At 41.8% G+C, this 16352-nt stretch overlaps 1 protein-coding gene across 2 annotated transcripts in view; it reads left to right on the top strand.

The window, feature by feature from the left end:
* znf407 (zinc finger protein 407) overlaps nt 1–16352 on the top strand; it is a 150994-nt gene that overhangs the window by 101911 nt on the left and 32731 nt on the right. The window contains exons 9-10 of one of the 2 annotated variants that reach the window (XM_055013850.1): nt 3759–3937; nt 4229–4566. In XM_055013850.1, coding sequence (XP_054869825.1) covers nt 3759–3937; nt 4229–4311 — 262 coding nt within the window. In that variant the 3' untranslated portion in view covers nt 4312–4566. Of the gene's footprint in view, nt 1–3758; nt 3938–4228; nt 4567–16352 lie in introns of those variants that run through there. The other variant, XM_023276849.3, reaches the window with a different exon arrangement.

A 16352-nucleotide genomic window follows, 5' to 3' on the forward strand; every position in this document is an offset into this window, starting at 1 on the left:
CACAGAGTTAGTGGCATGGACATAGACTCTTAGTTTTGCTCATGTCAATTTTGCATGTGTTTGATGTGTGGCCCAGAATTCTACATTTGCAGGCCTCGAAAAATACTTCTGGATCATAAAAAAAAGCTTACAATCTTACATATACTGAAGAATGAGGTGATAGATGGTGAAGATACTCACAGTCTGAGTGCACTGACTGATCTGTATTTCACTTAAGATGAAATTTAGGCCCCTTATCAAACCATGACACTGAACCATCCCCACTGTCAGAAAGATACCATGCATAGAACCAGCCAAATGTTCCTGGCCCCATTGTTCCCTCATAGATACATAATGATCATTACAGATAGTGGCAAATGAAAGAGTAAATTAGAAGCCCAATTAACATTTTGGTGGCCCCAAGGGTTCTGAAGGGTCCAGAGGGTAGGGGAAGGGGGAGAAAGGTAGGAGGAGAAGGAGGGAGGTCGTGGAAAAGCCCTGCTGGCTTACTAATGTGAGGATGAGAAATTGAATGTGGGGGCCTCAGACAGCCGTGAGGGGCCCCGCCTTCACCCTGCTGTTACGCCCTGAATGCATGTTTAAAACCCTGAAGTCTCTGGTGGTCTGACCATGATAAGGAGCTACTAGATGAGCCAGCACGTTTGACCTTTCAATATCAGCCGGGCTTATGAAAAAAATATGACGCATCTGCAGAGAAATATTTGGGTCCGAGACAATTGAAGCAGTCGTGTGATTGACAGGTGTACATCATTACAATATCCATGTTAAATGTTATGGCTGTCATCTATGGTTCTCACTTGATACAGCGTTATCCCCATCAAGGCAGCTCCTCAAATGCATGTAAATGAGCAGGGAGTAAAAGATCTATCAAATGCCACTCATCTACTATTCAGACAGAGATAGATAATAGAGGGGGATAATTATAGTTGGGGAACAGTGGTTAAAAAAAAATATTCTAATGATATTGCACTGGGAGTCCTGGGCTGTCAATTAATGGTGTCTATTCTACTATTCTACAGCTATTTATGCAAGCTAAAAAACTTCCTTACTTTAGTGTCTGAGGAATCATTTTAGTTGTTCACAATGAGGATTTTTTTTTTTCTCATTAAAGTCACAGTGGCATCTTAAATGGTCTAATTGATATGTAGCTTCTGACTCCTGCCACGGTGCCATGCTTCCAGGGCTATTATTGTTTATTGAATGCTGCACCATTCATGTTTCAATCTACCTGTTAAAATAGAGTTTCAGTTCAAGGCGATGGCGGCTTTGAGGATGACACACTTACTGTCAATGCCAGGGAGGTTTGCGACCTTGTAAAGTGAAGGGAGAGATGAGGGAGGAGAGGGGAGGCATTAATGATGATAACTGGGCCTCCTTGGCAGAATAAGATCCAAATGGCAGCGATGATCCAAATACACCCCCTCCCAACTCTTAACGCACACACACAAAGAAACACATTTAAATCTCCTCTAACGAAGCGCCTCTCAATTACACCTCTCCCATTACCATACAGTCTTTGGGAGGAGGAATATGGAAATGGCTGAAATAAAGGGGAGAGAGAGGGAGAGGCAGAAAGTGGCAGAGAAGGGGTGATGTATCCGTTGAGCATCAGTATGGCTGATTCCCATGGTGAGTGCATGGGTGGGGGAGGAAGTTGAAACAGTGTTGGACTAATTAATACAGTGTATAGTAGGAGGGCTGGTGTGGGCTTTCACTAACTGTGACACCTGCTGACTCCTAAACGCACGTTGTGTTGTTTTAATATGACAATTACGCCATTACCATATCTGAGAGATAGCATGGCCCCCCTAGGAATCCACCCGCGCTCTCTTTAGAACCTTTTAGCTCCGCTTCAAATTTTATCTATTTATGCTCCCGCTTTCGAATAAGAAATCAGTTCACTTTTGATTTTAAATGCATTTTTTAGCAGCATCATTTGCGTTAATTCGTGAGCATGTGACAGTTTAAAATTCTTTTTTCCCCAGTATGCCAAAGAAGAGTCAACAGATGGTTGTGATTTGTATGTGAACTTGTTATTGTTTTGCCAGTGATGATAAGAAAATAATCACAGCATTGTGTGCCAGTTTGTTGGATAGAAATATATTAGTAAGTACTGGGGGCAATGTGTGTGCTGTCAATCAATGTAAGTCTGAGTTAGGTAGACAAACTCCCTAAATTGTGTACACATCACACTAATGACACCCACAGGACCTTAGAAATGTATTGTTTCTAAGTCTCACCTCAGTTACAGTTAATTTTCAGCATGCATTGTACATCTGTGCTACTTGTGGTATGGTATGATGAGTATTTACTATTTTGCATGTTTGAAACTAACTCTTTGTCTGTAATGGATATAGGTTGATTTATATATATGCCGGTATAACCATCCACTGGCAAAACAGACATTTCTTTATTTGTGCATGTTGTGGATTGCAGCTCTCCAAAGACATTTTTTTTTAAATCCTTTTGTTGCGATTGCAGCAACCCAACATAGTCTTTGGCTTTGTGAAGAGCCCTTATTGTTCACTGCTGGCTGGTGCTTATGTATTTTGTGCAGCATGAACAGCAGCGAGGGCCCGCTTCGTTTTTTTAGGCCGCAGTGGAGCCAGGCTGGACTATGGCCCCGTGATGGAGAGAGGTGTCTCTACAAAAGTGAAAACAAATTCTCTCCTTGGCTGGCGTGAGCTATGGCACTGTGAGGCTTTATTGTCCCGGCCAAGGTGATAAGGGAGAGTAATTGCGTATTATACTGTCCGAGAATGTCAGGTCCAAACTGAGCACGAGTGCCCCATCCATCAGCACATGATGGTGTGTGAAACTGTGTTCTACACCGCACATGCTTGCTTGTATGATGCATTATGTGTGTGTACACGTGTGTTTATGGTTTCGTGTCTATATGCTTGGAACCTGTGTAGTAACATCAGAGATTTGTAATTTTTTACTTTGGCACAAACTGAGGTTTTTGTATTCAGTACGTATGTATACTGCATGTTTGTCTTGACCATTCAGGGCTTTACTAACACATGTGTGTTAGTGTGTGTCTGTGGGCAGGTTTAGATAGAGCCTGGGAGCAGGTCAGGCAGCATGATTAATCAGCGGAGGGTTGTGTGGGGAGGGACTCTCTGAGCTGACATCGTTACATCCTATACCCTGCAGTAGCTCACCGCTCGGCCTGCCCTATCTGACCAGCCCAAAGACCCACAAACTCACACACACAACATGTACCACTAATCCTATATCTTGCATACATACTACATAAGGGCCTCTAGACGCACAGCGTCTCACAGCAGTTGTCACACACTGCTTCCAGCACCTTTGCACACTAAATTGAGAGACTGTAAAGAAAGAAAATATCTGAGAGATGCACAAAAGCATGACAGAATATTAAAGAATTTACAAGGTGGAAATATGGTTTGTGAAGCAAGTTGGTTTTTTTTTTAAGCTGTTGTGCTGGTTGTGGCCTCCATAGATGCGTATTTTAAGTATTTGGGCAATGAATGGTTGGAGAACCTGTCAAAACATGACTCCTCCCTTAGCTCTGAATGGCAGCTTGAGACTTTTCTTGAGTGTGTGTGTGTGTGTGTGATCATTACAGTAAAATAAAATACATTAAAAGAATAGCAAACCGTTCTTGGGAATGCTGCCAAGCATTTATCTTTATATGTCTACTTTCACAGTTTTTACTCTCATCATGTAAGGTTTTTCACATGCCAAAAAGAAATTAGGCATTTTTTAAAATCTTTCTTTGTCTCTTTCAGATCCAACTGTGCAGAGAACATCCGGAAGCACATCCTCCATACGGGGAAACATGAGGGCGTGAAGATGTACAACTGCCCCAAATGTGACTATGCCACCAATTCTCCCATGGAGTTCCGAAACCACCTGAAGGACAGTCACTCTGACATCGAGAACCCCGACCTCGCCTATCTACATGCAGGTAATGTGTTCTTACCTATACTCAGTTATCGCAAAGTGTTTCACAGATACTTCCTGTCTTCATATCATCAAAGAATCTGTTGAGAAGCTAAAGAAAATCCATTAATGGAGTATGACAGATTGCTTGGTATCTATGTGTGCCTCATACCTCAGTACATAACATCTTCCACAACATCTGTGTAATTCAGTGACATGCCAGTCCCTAATGAAAAATTGTTGTCAGAAGTAAGACTTCATAGAACACAGAATATGCCTACAATGAGAAACGTCTGTGTCATTTCTGTGTTTGAAGGTCATTTGAGCTCCATAATGTCTTGCCTATGCTGCACACATTCCTATCTTGGAGCTGCCCACTACTGTCATGCCTATGATTAAGAGAAGTCAACACAGAAGGGCCTTAAACCTGCATCCTTTCTAATGACCAGCAGGGGGCAGCTCCTCTGGTTGCAAAAAGAAGTCAAGTTGTATAGAAGTCGGTAAGAAAATTGCCCTATTTCTCAACTGATCTATTAGCTCTGTAAACATTTTCCCAATGGATTTATGCTTTTAGTCGCTAATTTCAAGACTTTCTGAATACAGCAAATTGTTCACTTTGTAAATTATACTTGCATTTACAGAAAAATAGACAATATAGCAGTCTATGCTTGGGGGAGTCTGCCTTTGTTGAGTGTCCACAAGTTCTGCCAGAGCCATCCGTGCTTGTTATGTCTAGTTTCAAAAGACCAAATGCCAAACTCAAGGCCTCAAAATATTTGCCCACACACCAACAGGGGACATTACAGTTGTTAACAATTGTTAAGTCCATCTTTTATATACAACTTGTAAGTCTAATAAAAATACCAAGAAAACTGATGTCAAAGTGATGACTTCAGGGTGATCTTCTTTGACACTTAAAATATTTGACAGAAAAGACAAGTCCTGGAATGTCTGAAACAAGATGCTACAGAAGAACAATACGTATTAATCACCTCTGTACCTCTTTATATGCCTTAATTGTGAGTACCTTGCGGCCCTTGGTATTTGAGAACATAAGCTCCACCGCCACAGTTTTATGCTATTTCGAGGTTTTAGGCTAACCACCTTCTATTTACTATCTTGCCTCTCTGTTCTTCTGCATGTCATGTTAATATACACACAAACATCTGCCCCCACAGAGAAATGTATACTCAAAGACGAATCAACATTTGAAGTCACTGAATTAAACCACCTGACTGCCCCTGTAGCACCTGCCCTGGCTCTATTATTCCACAGAGGTCTGATCTTTCGGCCCCTTTGAGTGCAGTTTTGTGTCGGTGGATCAAGGCTTGTTATTCAATGCTGATGGAGGGCACCCAGCCACAATGAGGCAGAGCTCAAGGATTGCTGGTCTAGCCATCCCTGCCAATCACTCAGGCCACAGAGACAGATGAAATCTTGTTCCTCCTCTATTGGTTCCTTTGTATCCCAGTGTTCTTCCTTTGTCCTTGAAGGCCACCAAATCCAATCGACGGAGTGCTTGTCCTTCAGAGGAGCAGAGAGGACAGCCTTTATCCTGTTATCCCTCTGACCTTACATAAAGGCAGTAGAGTTGGAGGGAAGCACCATGGGAAAGAGGCCAGGCAGGGACAATACTGGAAAATGGTTGCATTCTGGCGACACTGTGGTTTATTTCCTATTGAAACTGAATGGATTTGGGTTGTGTCCTTGTACTGACTCTGAAAAGTTAAGAAGAAATGGGCTCATTCTTTGTATCATTTCCATTCGTCAAATTTAGGGACCAATTTCTTTCTGTGATCTCCTTTAACTTCCACCTCCTAACCCCGCTGGTCAACCTTTTTACCTTGTGCTACTTTTAAAAACACCCCCCGCCTTCATATTCTCTGTACCCTCTCACCTTTAACCAAAGAACACCTTAATGTCTCTTCTTACCCTTTCACCCCAGAGTTCTCCATCACCTCTGTTTGTCCTTATGCATGACCGACCTTTGGTGAAGAAAACATTCTCAGATTCTCCCTAAATCTGACCTGTTAAGCCATGAAAGCACATTTATGCCAAATAAAAAAGGACATTTCTCCTCATGCGCCCAGGCCAGTGCTATAGTGCAGTACATTGTGGGTTTCAGATTTCAGTGTTATGTATGAAGGTCACATCTTCTCTGGAATGCGAGTCATCTTTCAGTCATCTGGACGAAACACATCCTCCTCTTTCAGTCAAGTTAAGCAGCATATTTTCCAGATGTCATAGTGATGCTCTAATTCATATTCAGCTCACACCACATTTCAGATATGAACCAAAGAATGACAGTAAATGAAATGATCTAAAAATGCAGCTGGTGGTGTTTCTTACCCCAGAAAAAAGAAGTCTTTTACTGCAAAAAAATTCCCTGAATTCCACTTTGCTTTAATGGATGTTTTACACTATTTGAAATGTTTCCCTGTGATAGCAACACATAAATAAAGCTTCGCTGGAATGCAGGGATCAACAACTCTTTACCTGATTAGCACCAAAGCAATCAAACTATAGGTGATTTGAAAAGGCATTGAAAGTACACTTGTGATCTCTCCTTCTTTCAAAAGAGGAAGAGGGGAGGTGGGGGTGGTAGCCAAAAGAGCAGTTCTTCATCTAAGTAGACAGAACGAGACCAAAAGAAAGAGACAGGGGAAAAAAAGATTAAGAAGGTAGATGTTGAATTAACCTGCTTGTGATTGCTCTCTGTCAGAGTGGCACCAGGGCCAGCAGTGAGAGGCAAATCGTCTGTGATGGCCCTTCCCGCTGTTCCCCCTTTGAAAGACACAGATCAAACGCACCCTAGTCACAGGCCCTTGTAGCCCCTCGCACCGGATTGATTGACACCCGAACGTCTCCGCTGCTGCTCTGTCTTTCCATATCACTCTCTCTCCTCCTCTCTCTCTCCATCTTCCCTTCTTTATTCAGCGTCGCACTTCGAATTAAAGCCCTTCTCAAGGATGAAAGCAGAGGTCCTTTGCAAACGAAGGAAGAGAGGGAATTAGACCCAGCAAGTGATGGAGGAGAATGATGATTAGAATTTGAGGGTAAGAAAGAAGGAAAAAAGAAAGAAGGTTAGATATGTGAGGGGGGGGGAAATGTTGCTGATAGGACACATTTTAATAAAATGGTAATGACAGTTGTCTTCCCTGTGCGATCTGCAGGGAGATGTGCCACAAAGAAGTGGCAGCGCCTGTGTGATCTCAGTGTAGATAGCACTGCAGCAGAACTGGAGCTACAGGTACTTCAGAGTGCCACGACTTTGCTAAATTATCCCTCAACTAGAACTTTCTTTCTAGTTAAAATGCTGCAAGTATGCTAAGACTGCTGCAGCTTTGGGAAATGGTATATTTCCTTCTTTCTTTGCTGCCTCCCTCCAGCGAGGTCAGCTGTGGTTGCCGGGCAATGGCTTTGTAAAGTCAGCCACATGCCTTATTCGCTACTGAAAACTATGTTTTACGCACACACACACATGCACACATGCACACACAGATGAGATGTCGCCATTAGCTTTGTCAGAGCATCTTCATCCCACTATTTTTAATTGTGAAATATTTCCCTAATTTTCAACCAAGGTTATAATTGCACATCTTGGGGGCATAGAGATCAAATGCTTTGTAATTAGCTAACAGCGACTGAAGATCTGCTGCTTAGTGCCTAAAAAGATAAAACAAATAAATAAATAAACTTCTTCAAGGCATTGTTGCTGCTTTATGCAGATTCTATTTTCCTTAATAATGCATGATGGATGGCTACTGTAGAGGGCTAGAGGAGGCCTGGCCTTGTAAGTGATGATCTTAATACACAGTTATAACCACAGGCAAATTCATTTGTTTGCATATATTTTTCTTTATTAAACAAATCTGTAAACAAATATGGGTTTCGATGGCTTTTACTTAAGTTATGCATCTGTGTGCCTCCCCAGCTACCCTTCCTCGCTTTCACCTTCTGTTCATCACGTAATGAAACATTACTCTCATGAGTTTGACTCGCGTATTGTGTTACAGCAGCGTGTTGGATTGTAGGGGACAGGTGTGTATGTCATGCAAATGTGTCCTGGTATCCCAGCGCATATGACACTGTGTCGACGTTGTGAAAGAAGCCACAGACACCGGCGATAAAATCAACATCTGTTTCTAATAACAATGTGTTATATGTGACACGTTTCTATGTGGGAAAATATGTGGAAAAAAAAAACAATGCATCACAGTTTTCTGAAAAAACACTGATAGGACATCAAGTCTTCAGCGTTGGTGATAAACCTGTGTCTTTGTGTCACCTTCCTTATGTTGCCTTCACATGATAGACATTAATGAAAAAAAGTCATTCTGTTCGGTACTATGTAAAATCAGAGGAACAGGAAAGGAAAACTGTGCTGATGCTGTCATCGCTGATGTAGTTATATGAAATTTTAAAAATCAACAATGATGGATTTGAAGATTTAATTGGAAAAAAATAAGAAATATTCTTACCAGAAAAGAAAAGTACAAATTATGATGGAAATACACTAATAATGTACAGAATAAGTACATCATAGGCATGTTTTTTTCTGCTTTCCTGATGTGACACCTGCTCCAGATCCAATACATATGGCCTGAAACATGAGTGAATGTGGCCTTTTGTACTCACTGTATGTCATTTTTTCATAACAGTGTCTCTAAGCAACCTCAGCAAGCCTGCATGTATAGACTTGAAGATTAGCTCAAGCCAGTGTTGGGGTGTTAATTGGTGCATTCCCTAATGTAGCAGCATCTTTCAGCTTCTTCTGCTCCTGATTGCCTCACTTTAAGTACTGAAGTGAACTCACAACTTTATATCCCTCTTCTAACCCTTCATCCCACCCTTAAATATCCCTCTTTTCAGCTGTTGCTTGATGTTTAATACCTAGTTCTTTACATCCACACACTACCCCTGTAGTCCTGTTTGAGATATTACAGCAGAGAATCAGCTGCTCAGTGCCTCAGGAGACATGCATGCGTACGTCTGTTTGGGGGTTAGCAAAGCGTTTTAGGGAATAATGCGCACCATCAGTTGCATACAACTCAGAAAACCAATACAGGGCCGGTCTGGGCCGAGCAGGCAGCAATTCCTGCATAATGACCTGCTCCAATGAGCATGAAAACTCTCCCAACCGGCTGCATTTATCACACATCAGCCACAACAAACGCTCTTTTGTTTCATCCTGTTCTTTCCTTTCCTTCCCTTCCTCCTGGAGCCAATCTGCTAGCCGTCTGTCTGCCATTTAGTGGCCATTCAGAGCTTTGACTGACAAGTCCCATCCAGCCAGGATGGAGACATAGAGACAGTAGGTTTGTGGCTGCTTCAAATGTGAACTGACGTCTACATTGTGTTTTTGTCACCTTTAGGCCATCACAGGGAGATTTTTTTCCACACGATAAATGATGACTAGAAGAGTAGTGTCATTGTCAGACTGGGTCAAACTCTGCCTCTGTTTGAGCCTCTGGACAAGTTCTGTCACCATCAGAAAATTTGAGGGAGATTGATGACACATGATATATGCTCCCTGGTGATGCAATGGCAGAGTTAGGTTAGGTGTGTGCTTATGTTGCACTGTTCTACAACGTTGCGGATGGCTTGTGTAGGACACAGCCTAATAGTTCCACAGTGTGACAGGAGGGCAACAGAATAAAAATGTTGAGAATCCACACAGGTCTCCAGTGTAATGCTACATTCTGATCATGGCATTTGGACAATTAGAAGATAGAAAGTTGAATGTTTATTTGGCACAATAACCAGAACAGCAGTAAACAGAAATTTTGCAGTCCATTTTTTTTTTTCCTGATTTGGATTAAAGGTGGAATATGAACATATTTTATTTCTTGTTTATTTTTCAATCACTGCCAACCATCTAGCCCTAGTCCGGTAATAAAAACAGCCAAACACGCAGAGAGAAATAAAAAATACAGCTTTTCAAACGGCCTCATAAGGCTTTTTCCAAAAGTGATTTTATCCCCACAGACCCTCATGTTTAAATGTCCAACTTTATAGCAGAAATAAACATGTTTACAGCCTGGTCCTGAAACCAATTTTGTTCTCTATTGCTAATTTTGCCCAATCATGACAGCTGTACAGAGGGTGGATCTTTATGTAACTCACTTGTTTAAATTGTATTCAGGGTTAAAGTTATGCATGATTAAGGCCTGGTCACATTGAGTGACAGACAGGTGCTACCTTAGAACAGCCCATGACCCAAAAGTGTTTGCCTGGCCCACCCCAGCTGCACTCACGCTCCACCTCTTAGAGGAGGTTGGGTGGAGTCAGGTGTTACCAAGATGGCAACAGTCAGAGACGCCACACTGGGCTTCAAAACTGCTCTTCAGGGAACTTTTGTCTGTGTCATGGACTGTTGGTCCATTTTTATATACATTCAGTGTTCCCACCTCATGTTTCTCTTCCTGCAGGCTGCCAGGTCGCTGTCATAGTACTCCTCGATGTCAGTTAAGTTGCCTCTCCAGTGAGTCTTTTTCCCTGTGGACGGACTTTAACTCGAACTCACAACAACAGACGTTTTTGTTCTTGTTTGTGGGAGATCCTTTGTGACCTGGAGGACCACTCCAACCAGAACCCACAACAGTTGGAGAACTGTCTGATGTGATACTAAACAGGTTCACTGAGGTTGCAGAGTAGAAGGATGCCATAAAGTCGGCCTCTGATGAGATAGCTGATGAATGTCACTGTCCGTGGGGGAAGAGAATCACTCTAGAGGCAGCTGAATGACAGAGGGTCATCACAACTGCAACCTGCTAGCCTTCAGTTAGTTAAACACAGGCAGCAGGTTAGCAGTGACTGAACTTATATTTACATATAGCACCTTAAAGACTGTAACAACTTTTTCTGGAAAAATGTTGCTCCGAGTTTTTTTTGCTTGTTTTTATGCACTATACTTACTTCCTGGTGTGAATTGGAGAATAACTTATAGTATATGAATTACCACCTTTTAGACATCCTAAAGGGATTTGTCAGTGCACATGACTGGTTTAAATTTATTTTTTTAAATCTCAAGTTAAAAGGAAAAATATCTGCACTATGTTTGCGAGAAAACCTTGACCAGCGGAGTACGCTTTCATACGAGTGTACTTTACTTAGGCAGAAACACACATAGACACACACAAACACCTCGTGTGAGTGACATGAAGTAGGGATGCTCTCAGGCAGGGCTTCTCGTCCTGTATGGGACAGTGAATATGGGACCAGACAGGCCGCCGGCTCCTATAAAGCCTCATCCATAATTCAGTCCTCCTTCTCCCTCAATTCAGACACACTGTACACATCCAGCTACAGCGAACAGCTAACCTGCCTGAGACTAGAAAGAAAGACAGAAAGAAGTAGTTACTGATGAGAAAGGTGAGTTAAAAAGAAAAGCAAGAAGATAAACCAAACATGTTTAAGGAGAGCAGGTTGAGCGACGAGGCCAGACTTCTGATTTTCAGTTTCAGCCCTGCTTGCTCCATCTTGACCTTTACTGAGTCAACACTGCTAATAGTACCAACATGTTTTTCCTGATCTGTACCCTCATTGGCTGAAGTGCCCCTCTGAGGTCTATGCCATGACCGTTGCCCCTTTGCTGTGCCAAGGACCCTCGTCTTCCTCCTTCGCCTCTCTCTCCTCCATGTGTCGTCTGTTTGGTGGCTCTCCAAACGTCTCATCTCTAATTACCAACAGGCTCAACTTTTCCAACTAAACAACCAATTACCAGCGCTTTAGCCCAGCCCAGTCCCATGTTTCCTGATACAGTGGCCTATTAGGGCCTCTTATTTCTCCCCAGCATAATTGAATCCCCTGGCTTCTCATCAGTGGGCTAATTTAAGCCAATGTGCAGAGTTGGTAATCAGAGGGGCTGCCTATTAGACTATCAGACCCCAATTAAGTGCCCTCTTATTTCCAACATAACAAGCCACTATCACTATTGCTGTTATTGTATTTCCCTTTTTAGTGCTCAGTTTTGTTTGGGTAAATTTGCGGTCTGTTTGTAGAAGAAAAAATAGAGAGAAAAAAGTGAAATAAAGGAGTTCTGATGTTAAGTTTGCACTGGTGTAAGTGGTATTTTAAGGGATCGACTCACAAGTGGAGAAGGAGGAACTATGTGTCTGCGCTTCTATAGTTAGATTGATATCAGTTAGTGGTTGTATAACACTGTCAAAAGATCCAGCTGTCTTTTGCAGAGTTTTTAGCTAGAGTTGTTTGAAAGGGCGATATTCATAGTGACATTGCATTTCCTCGATGACGGCTTTACCCATCTTTGTGAAGCAGAACTCACAGAGAATTGGATTGTTCACCTACTAAGAGCGAGTGTGACGTGAATTAGGCCATCAATTTAGTGTAAAAAGTCCTCTGGAGGACTTGGTAGCACTAGGTTTTCTTTGGAAAACAACATCAATAATGAAAAAACCACAAAAACTTCTGCCTTCCACTTGGTTCAAACTCACGATGAAACCAATGAGTGAAATTCAGGCCTCTAATTAACATACGCGAATGCTTTGCCTAATCTGTTGCAAAGACCTTTTCACCACATCATTTGGGTTCAATGAGTACACATATTGCCAAGAACTTGCTAGAAAATGTATGGGCGGTGAAGCCCTTATGCTTTAAAGAAATTCAAACATCTGTCTCCCCCCACCACTTGGATCTGCCAAAATCTAACATGGCTTAATGCAGTTTTACCTTGACAAATAGATTTGAATTGGAAAAAGTTCTGAGATGAATGCCTTCACCACCAGCACCTCTTTCTATCCTCTCACAAGTACAGAATATCTCACTTTTTTCCTCCCTTTTCCTGTTCTTCTCTTTCCCACTGTCCTGTCTTGGTGACTGGTGCAGTTGAGGGGAGCCAGAGTGTGAAAGAGGCCCGCAGAGGGCTGATGAGGACTGTCTTACCAAAGCGTGTCTCAAGTCTGGGACTGTTTCTGCTGCATTTGAGTGGGTGTGTGTGTGTGTGTGTGTGTGTGTGTGTGTGTGTGTGTGTGTGTGTGTGTGTGTGTGTGTGTGTGTGTGTGTGCGTGTGTGTGTGTGTGTACATATATGTGTGTATGATAGCAAGAATTACTCTGTGTTCATGTCTCCAAGTCTAAGTGTGTGCGTTTAGTGTTGGTGTCGATTCCCCATAGCCTAATTAAAGGGCGAGAAAAGCCACTCACGGGGAGATTAAACCTAAAAGGGTAAATTAGTACTCAGAAGGGGTGTGGCAAATTCACACATATGCACAGGCCATGAAATCTCCTCTGACACCTGTGAAAAAAGGAAATAAGGAGTAGGGAGAGAGGGAAAATCTTTGTGTTTCCATAGCAGAGCTGTGTGTTATATATTCGTTAAGATGAGGAGACTCAGATTTCCAGTGTGTATCAGAGCTGATCAGCTGGAGGACCTGTCTGTTTACTTTATTAACTTTATTAATTTTCTTACTTGTAAGTTACTTTGGGCAAAGCAATCTGCCAAGTCAATGTAATATAATAAAATCTCAGAAGCCCGGGGCCAGAAATGGCTTCAAATGTAAAATTGAATGTGATATTTATATATGAAACCTGAACTTAACTTAATTTTAGTGTAATTTGAAGTCGGGCATAATTGATTCTGGCGTGGACTTTTTGAAGTTCCAAACATTAAGAATATGGTGTTAAACGGTATTATCTCCTTCCAGAAGCAAACTCCTGATAACTGTGGACAATTTTAATGAACATTTATTCTCTACATAATTTTACAGTGCGCTAAAGTCTTCTCCATATATCAAGTATATTATTCATTCATGAAGAATATGATATGGTTTATTTTTGGGTGGCAGTTACACTAGTTTGGAAGCAGTTGGAAACACTAATCAGAAGTCAGATAACACTTTGAAATGAAACAGTAAAATGCAAAATAAAACGTCAAATTCCTAGGTGCAGCAGTGAAAATATAAAGGCTGGTATTTCAATTTATTGCCCTCTTGTGCAAATATATCCTGACTTGACTTGAAAAATCCACGTATTTTTAACATCATAGCATTTGTGTTCTTGGTTTGTGGCAACAGTAGGTACTTTCAGCCTGTTTGCTCCTGAAAAGCTTTTCTTAGCTCAAGGCTTCACATGTAGCAGTTGTAGGTTCTGGGATGTAACAGTAAATGTATTCGTCCTGAACCGTTCAGTACGTGACATTCAGTTCAGCATGATTTTCCTCAGTGTCAATGCCCAGTGAGCCAAGCAGCTACCGTCCGCGGTCTATTCATGTCGACATGCTCGTGCTCCTGGAACATTTTGTCCATTAGTTTACAGCATGCTAACACAGCCTTAAAAACTGGGCAGACGCTGCCAATTTGATCAAAAAGATGTGATGTGGTAACTCACAGTACACATTGAGTTTGAGTTTTATTTTCCTTTCTGCAGCCAGAAACTGAAACCTATTTGCTCAAACTGCACAGTTTGATCTAGTGGCCACTATACAGACGTCACACTGAGCATAAATACCAGGTGTTATGCAGTGACAACCCCAATAAAGTTTTATTAAACAAGATGGATGTGTCCTGCAAAAAGAGAGTAAAGCTTCATTATTTTGTGCAAAAGAAATAAACAAATCAAAGGCTGGCTTTAATGGTTAACTTAAGTTCATTATAATTGAGCTACATTTGTCTTAATGGTCTTTTTTATATACTGGAGATTCAACAACTCCACCTTAGTGACAGCACATCATTTGAGTGCCTGTTAGAGTTAAAAATGTGCAAATTAGGCAATAAAAAATAGAAATGTTTTGCCTTTTTATCCCCTCTGTGCTGTACTGGAAACATACTGTGACTCCAAAACTGAAATTTACACCAAACCTTGAATCTGTGTGCCGACACACCCCTAGTAGTTCTGGCACTGTCTCAGTCTTTCCTTCCTGTGAGGTCACTATTAAACCATTTTACACCAACAGACTCAGATAAAGGGCTTGCAGTGTACCTTGGAGAACAGTGTACCATGGAAAGTACTTACTTTACCTTTTAAGTTCTGATACCTTAGTAGAAGGTTTGCAGGAGTGTGATGCATGCCATGTTTCCCAACACACCTGCATGCACAAACAGATGTGTCACATCACCGGTCACATCATTTCAAACAAATATCCCACAATTCAACAGTGTGAATTAACACCCGGGGCTACCCTGATATCTCTTTACAACTGTCTGCTCATTTTTTGACCCCCTTACTGTTCCCTTTCTGCATCAGTCTCTTTCTGCCTGCGTCTCGTGGTTTTGTGTGTTATGATGTTTCACCATCATCGTGATGTGTGTGTGTGTGTGTGTGTGTGTGTGTGTGTGTGTGTGTGTAGAGTGAGTGATGTGACTGTGGGCCAGCAGCTGAGCTCTGCCGTGCTATCTGTCTATCTGTTTGCCGGTCTGTCTGTTTTCTCCTCTGTGTTGTCTTGACTCTGTTTGACTGCTATCAGACAAGTGTGTTGTTCGAGCGAGTGTGTATGTTTTTTTTTTTAGTGTGTGTAGATGTCATCTGTCAGTGTCTTTCTCCAAAATCAGACATCTAACAGAAAATCGCAGCATGATGCACACACACTGTTTCACACAGAACTTCATCTCCAATCTTATAGTTCTTTGCCCCAAGGACTAAGCGTGTATGTTTGCACGTATAAGAGATTTCATGTGTGTGTATTTTGTTGTGCATGCACATACACTCTTGCATGTCTTTCTGTTTGTGGGTGTAAGAAAATAGATCATGGTTCTGTCACGGCTGGGCCTCCAGGCATAAGAGGCCTTAACGGATGTCTCTCTCAGTGAAACACACACACACACACACACACACACACTTTCTCTCACATGCACTAACACACACACAAACACACACACACACACACACACGAACAGGTCTCAGACCCTCTCCCTCCTGGACTTGCAGTGAGGAATACAGATTCAGGCTCCTCTCTAGATAGTGATCAGCCTTGCCGTGGCTTCAGAAATGCTATCTTTACCGGGCGGCTGAATTGATAATACTCCCCCCTACGCATTTTATTACAAAGGCCCAGTTTGTAAAAAGGTAATCATTTACTGTTGCTACTATCTCCCCTGAGCCATACATCTTCTGTCTTCACAGGACAAAGTTCTCCCGCTGCTACTGCTGCTGTTTTTTCGTATTTTTTCTTCTTCTTCTTTTTTTTTTTTTTTTTACTTTGCCACTGGGTTTGCAGATGGCTACTTTTAGGTTTATCAACTTCTGCTGCTTCAGAGTTTTACACATATGACAACCCACCTGGTAGAATTCGATCTTTTCGTTAAATGTATGTATTTTGTTAGATTTGCGTGGGAACTCAGTTTTTTATATGTATGCATGCGTACAAGGAACAGAATAGGCTGAAAATGACAGTGAATGAAGGACTAATCCCTTTGGGCACATAACGGAATCCAATACCAAGTACCAAAATCTCATCATTTCAATTATCATATTTATCATATTTAT

Source organism: Amphiprion ocellaris, chromosome 9, assembly GCF_022539595.1.
Source record: "Amphiprion ocellaris isolate individual 3 ecotype Okinawa chromosome 9, ASM2253959v1, whole genome shotgun sequence".
In the NCBI taxonomy this organism is placed as follows: domain Eukaryota; kingdom Metazoa; phylum Chordata; class Actinopteri; family Pomacentridae; genus Amphiprion; species Amphiprion ocellaris.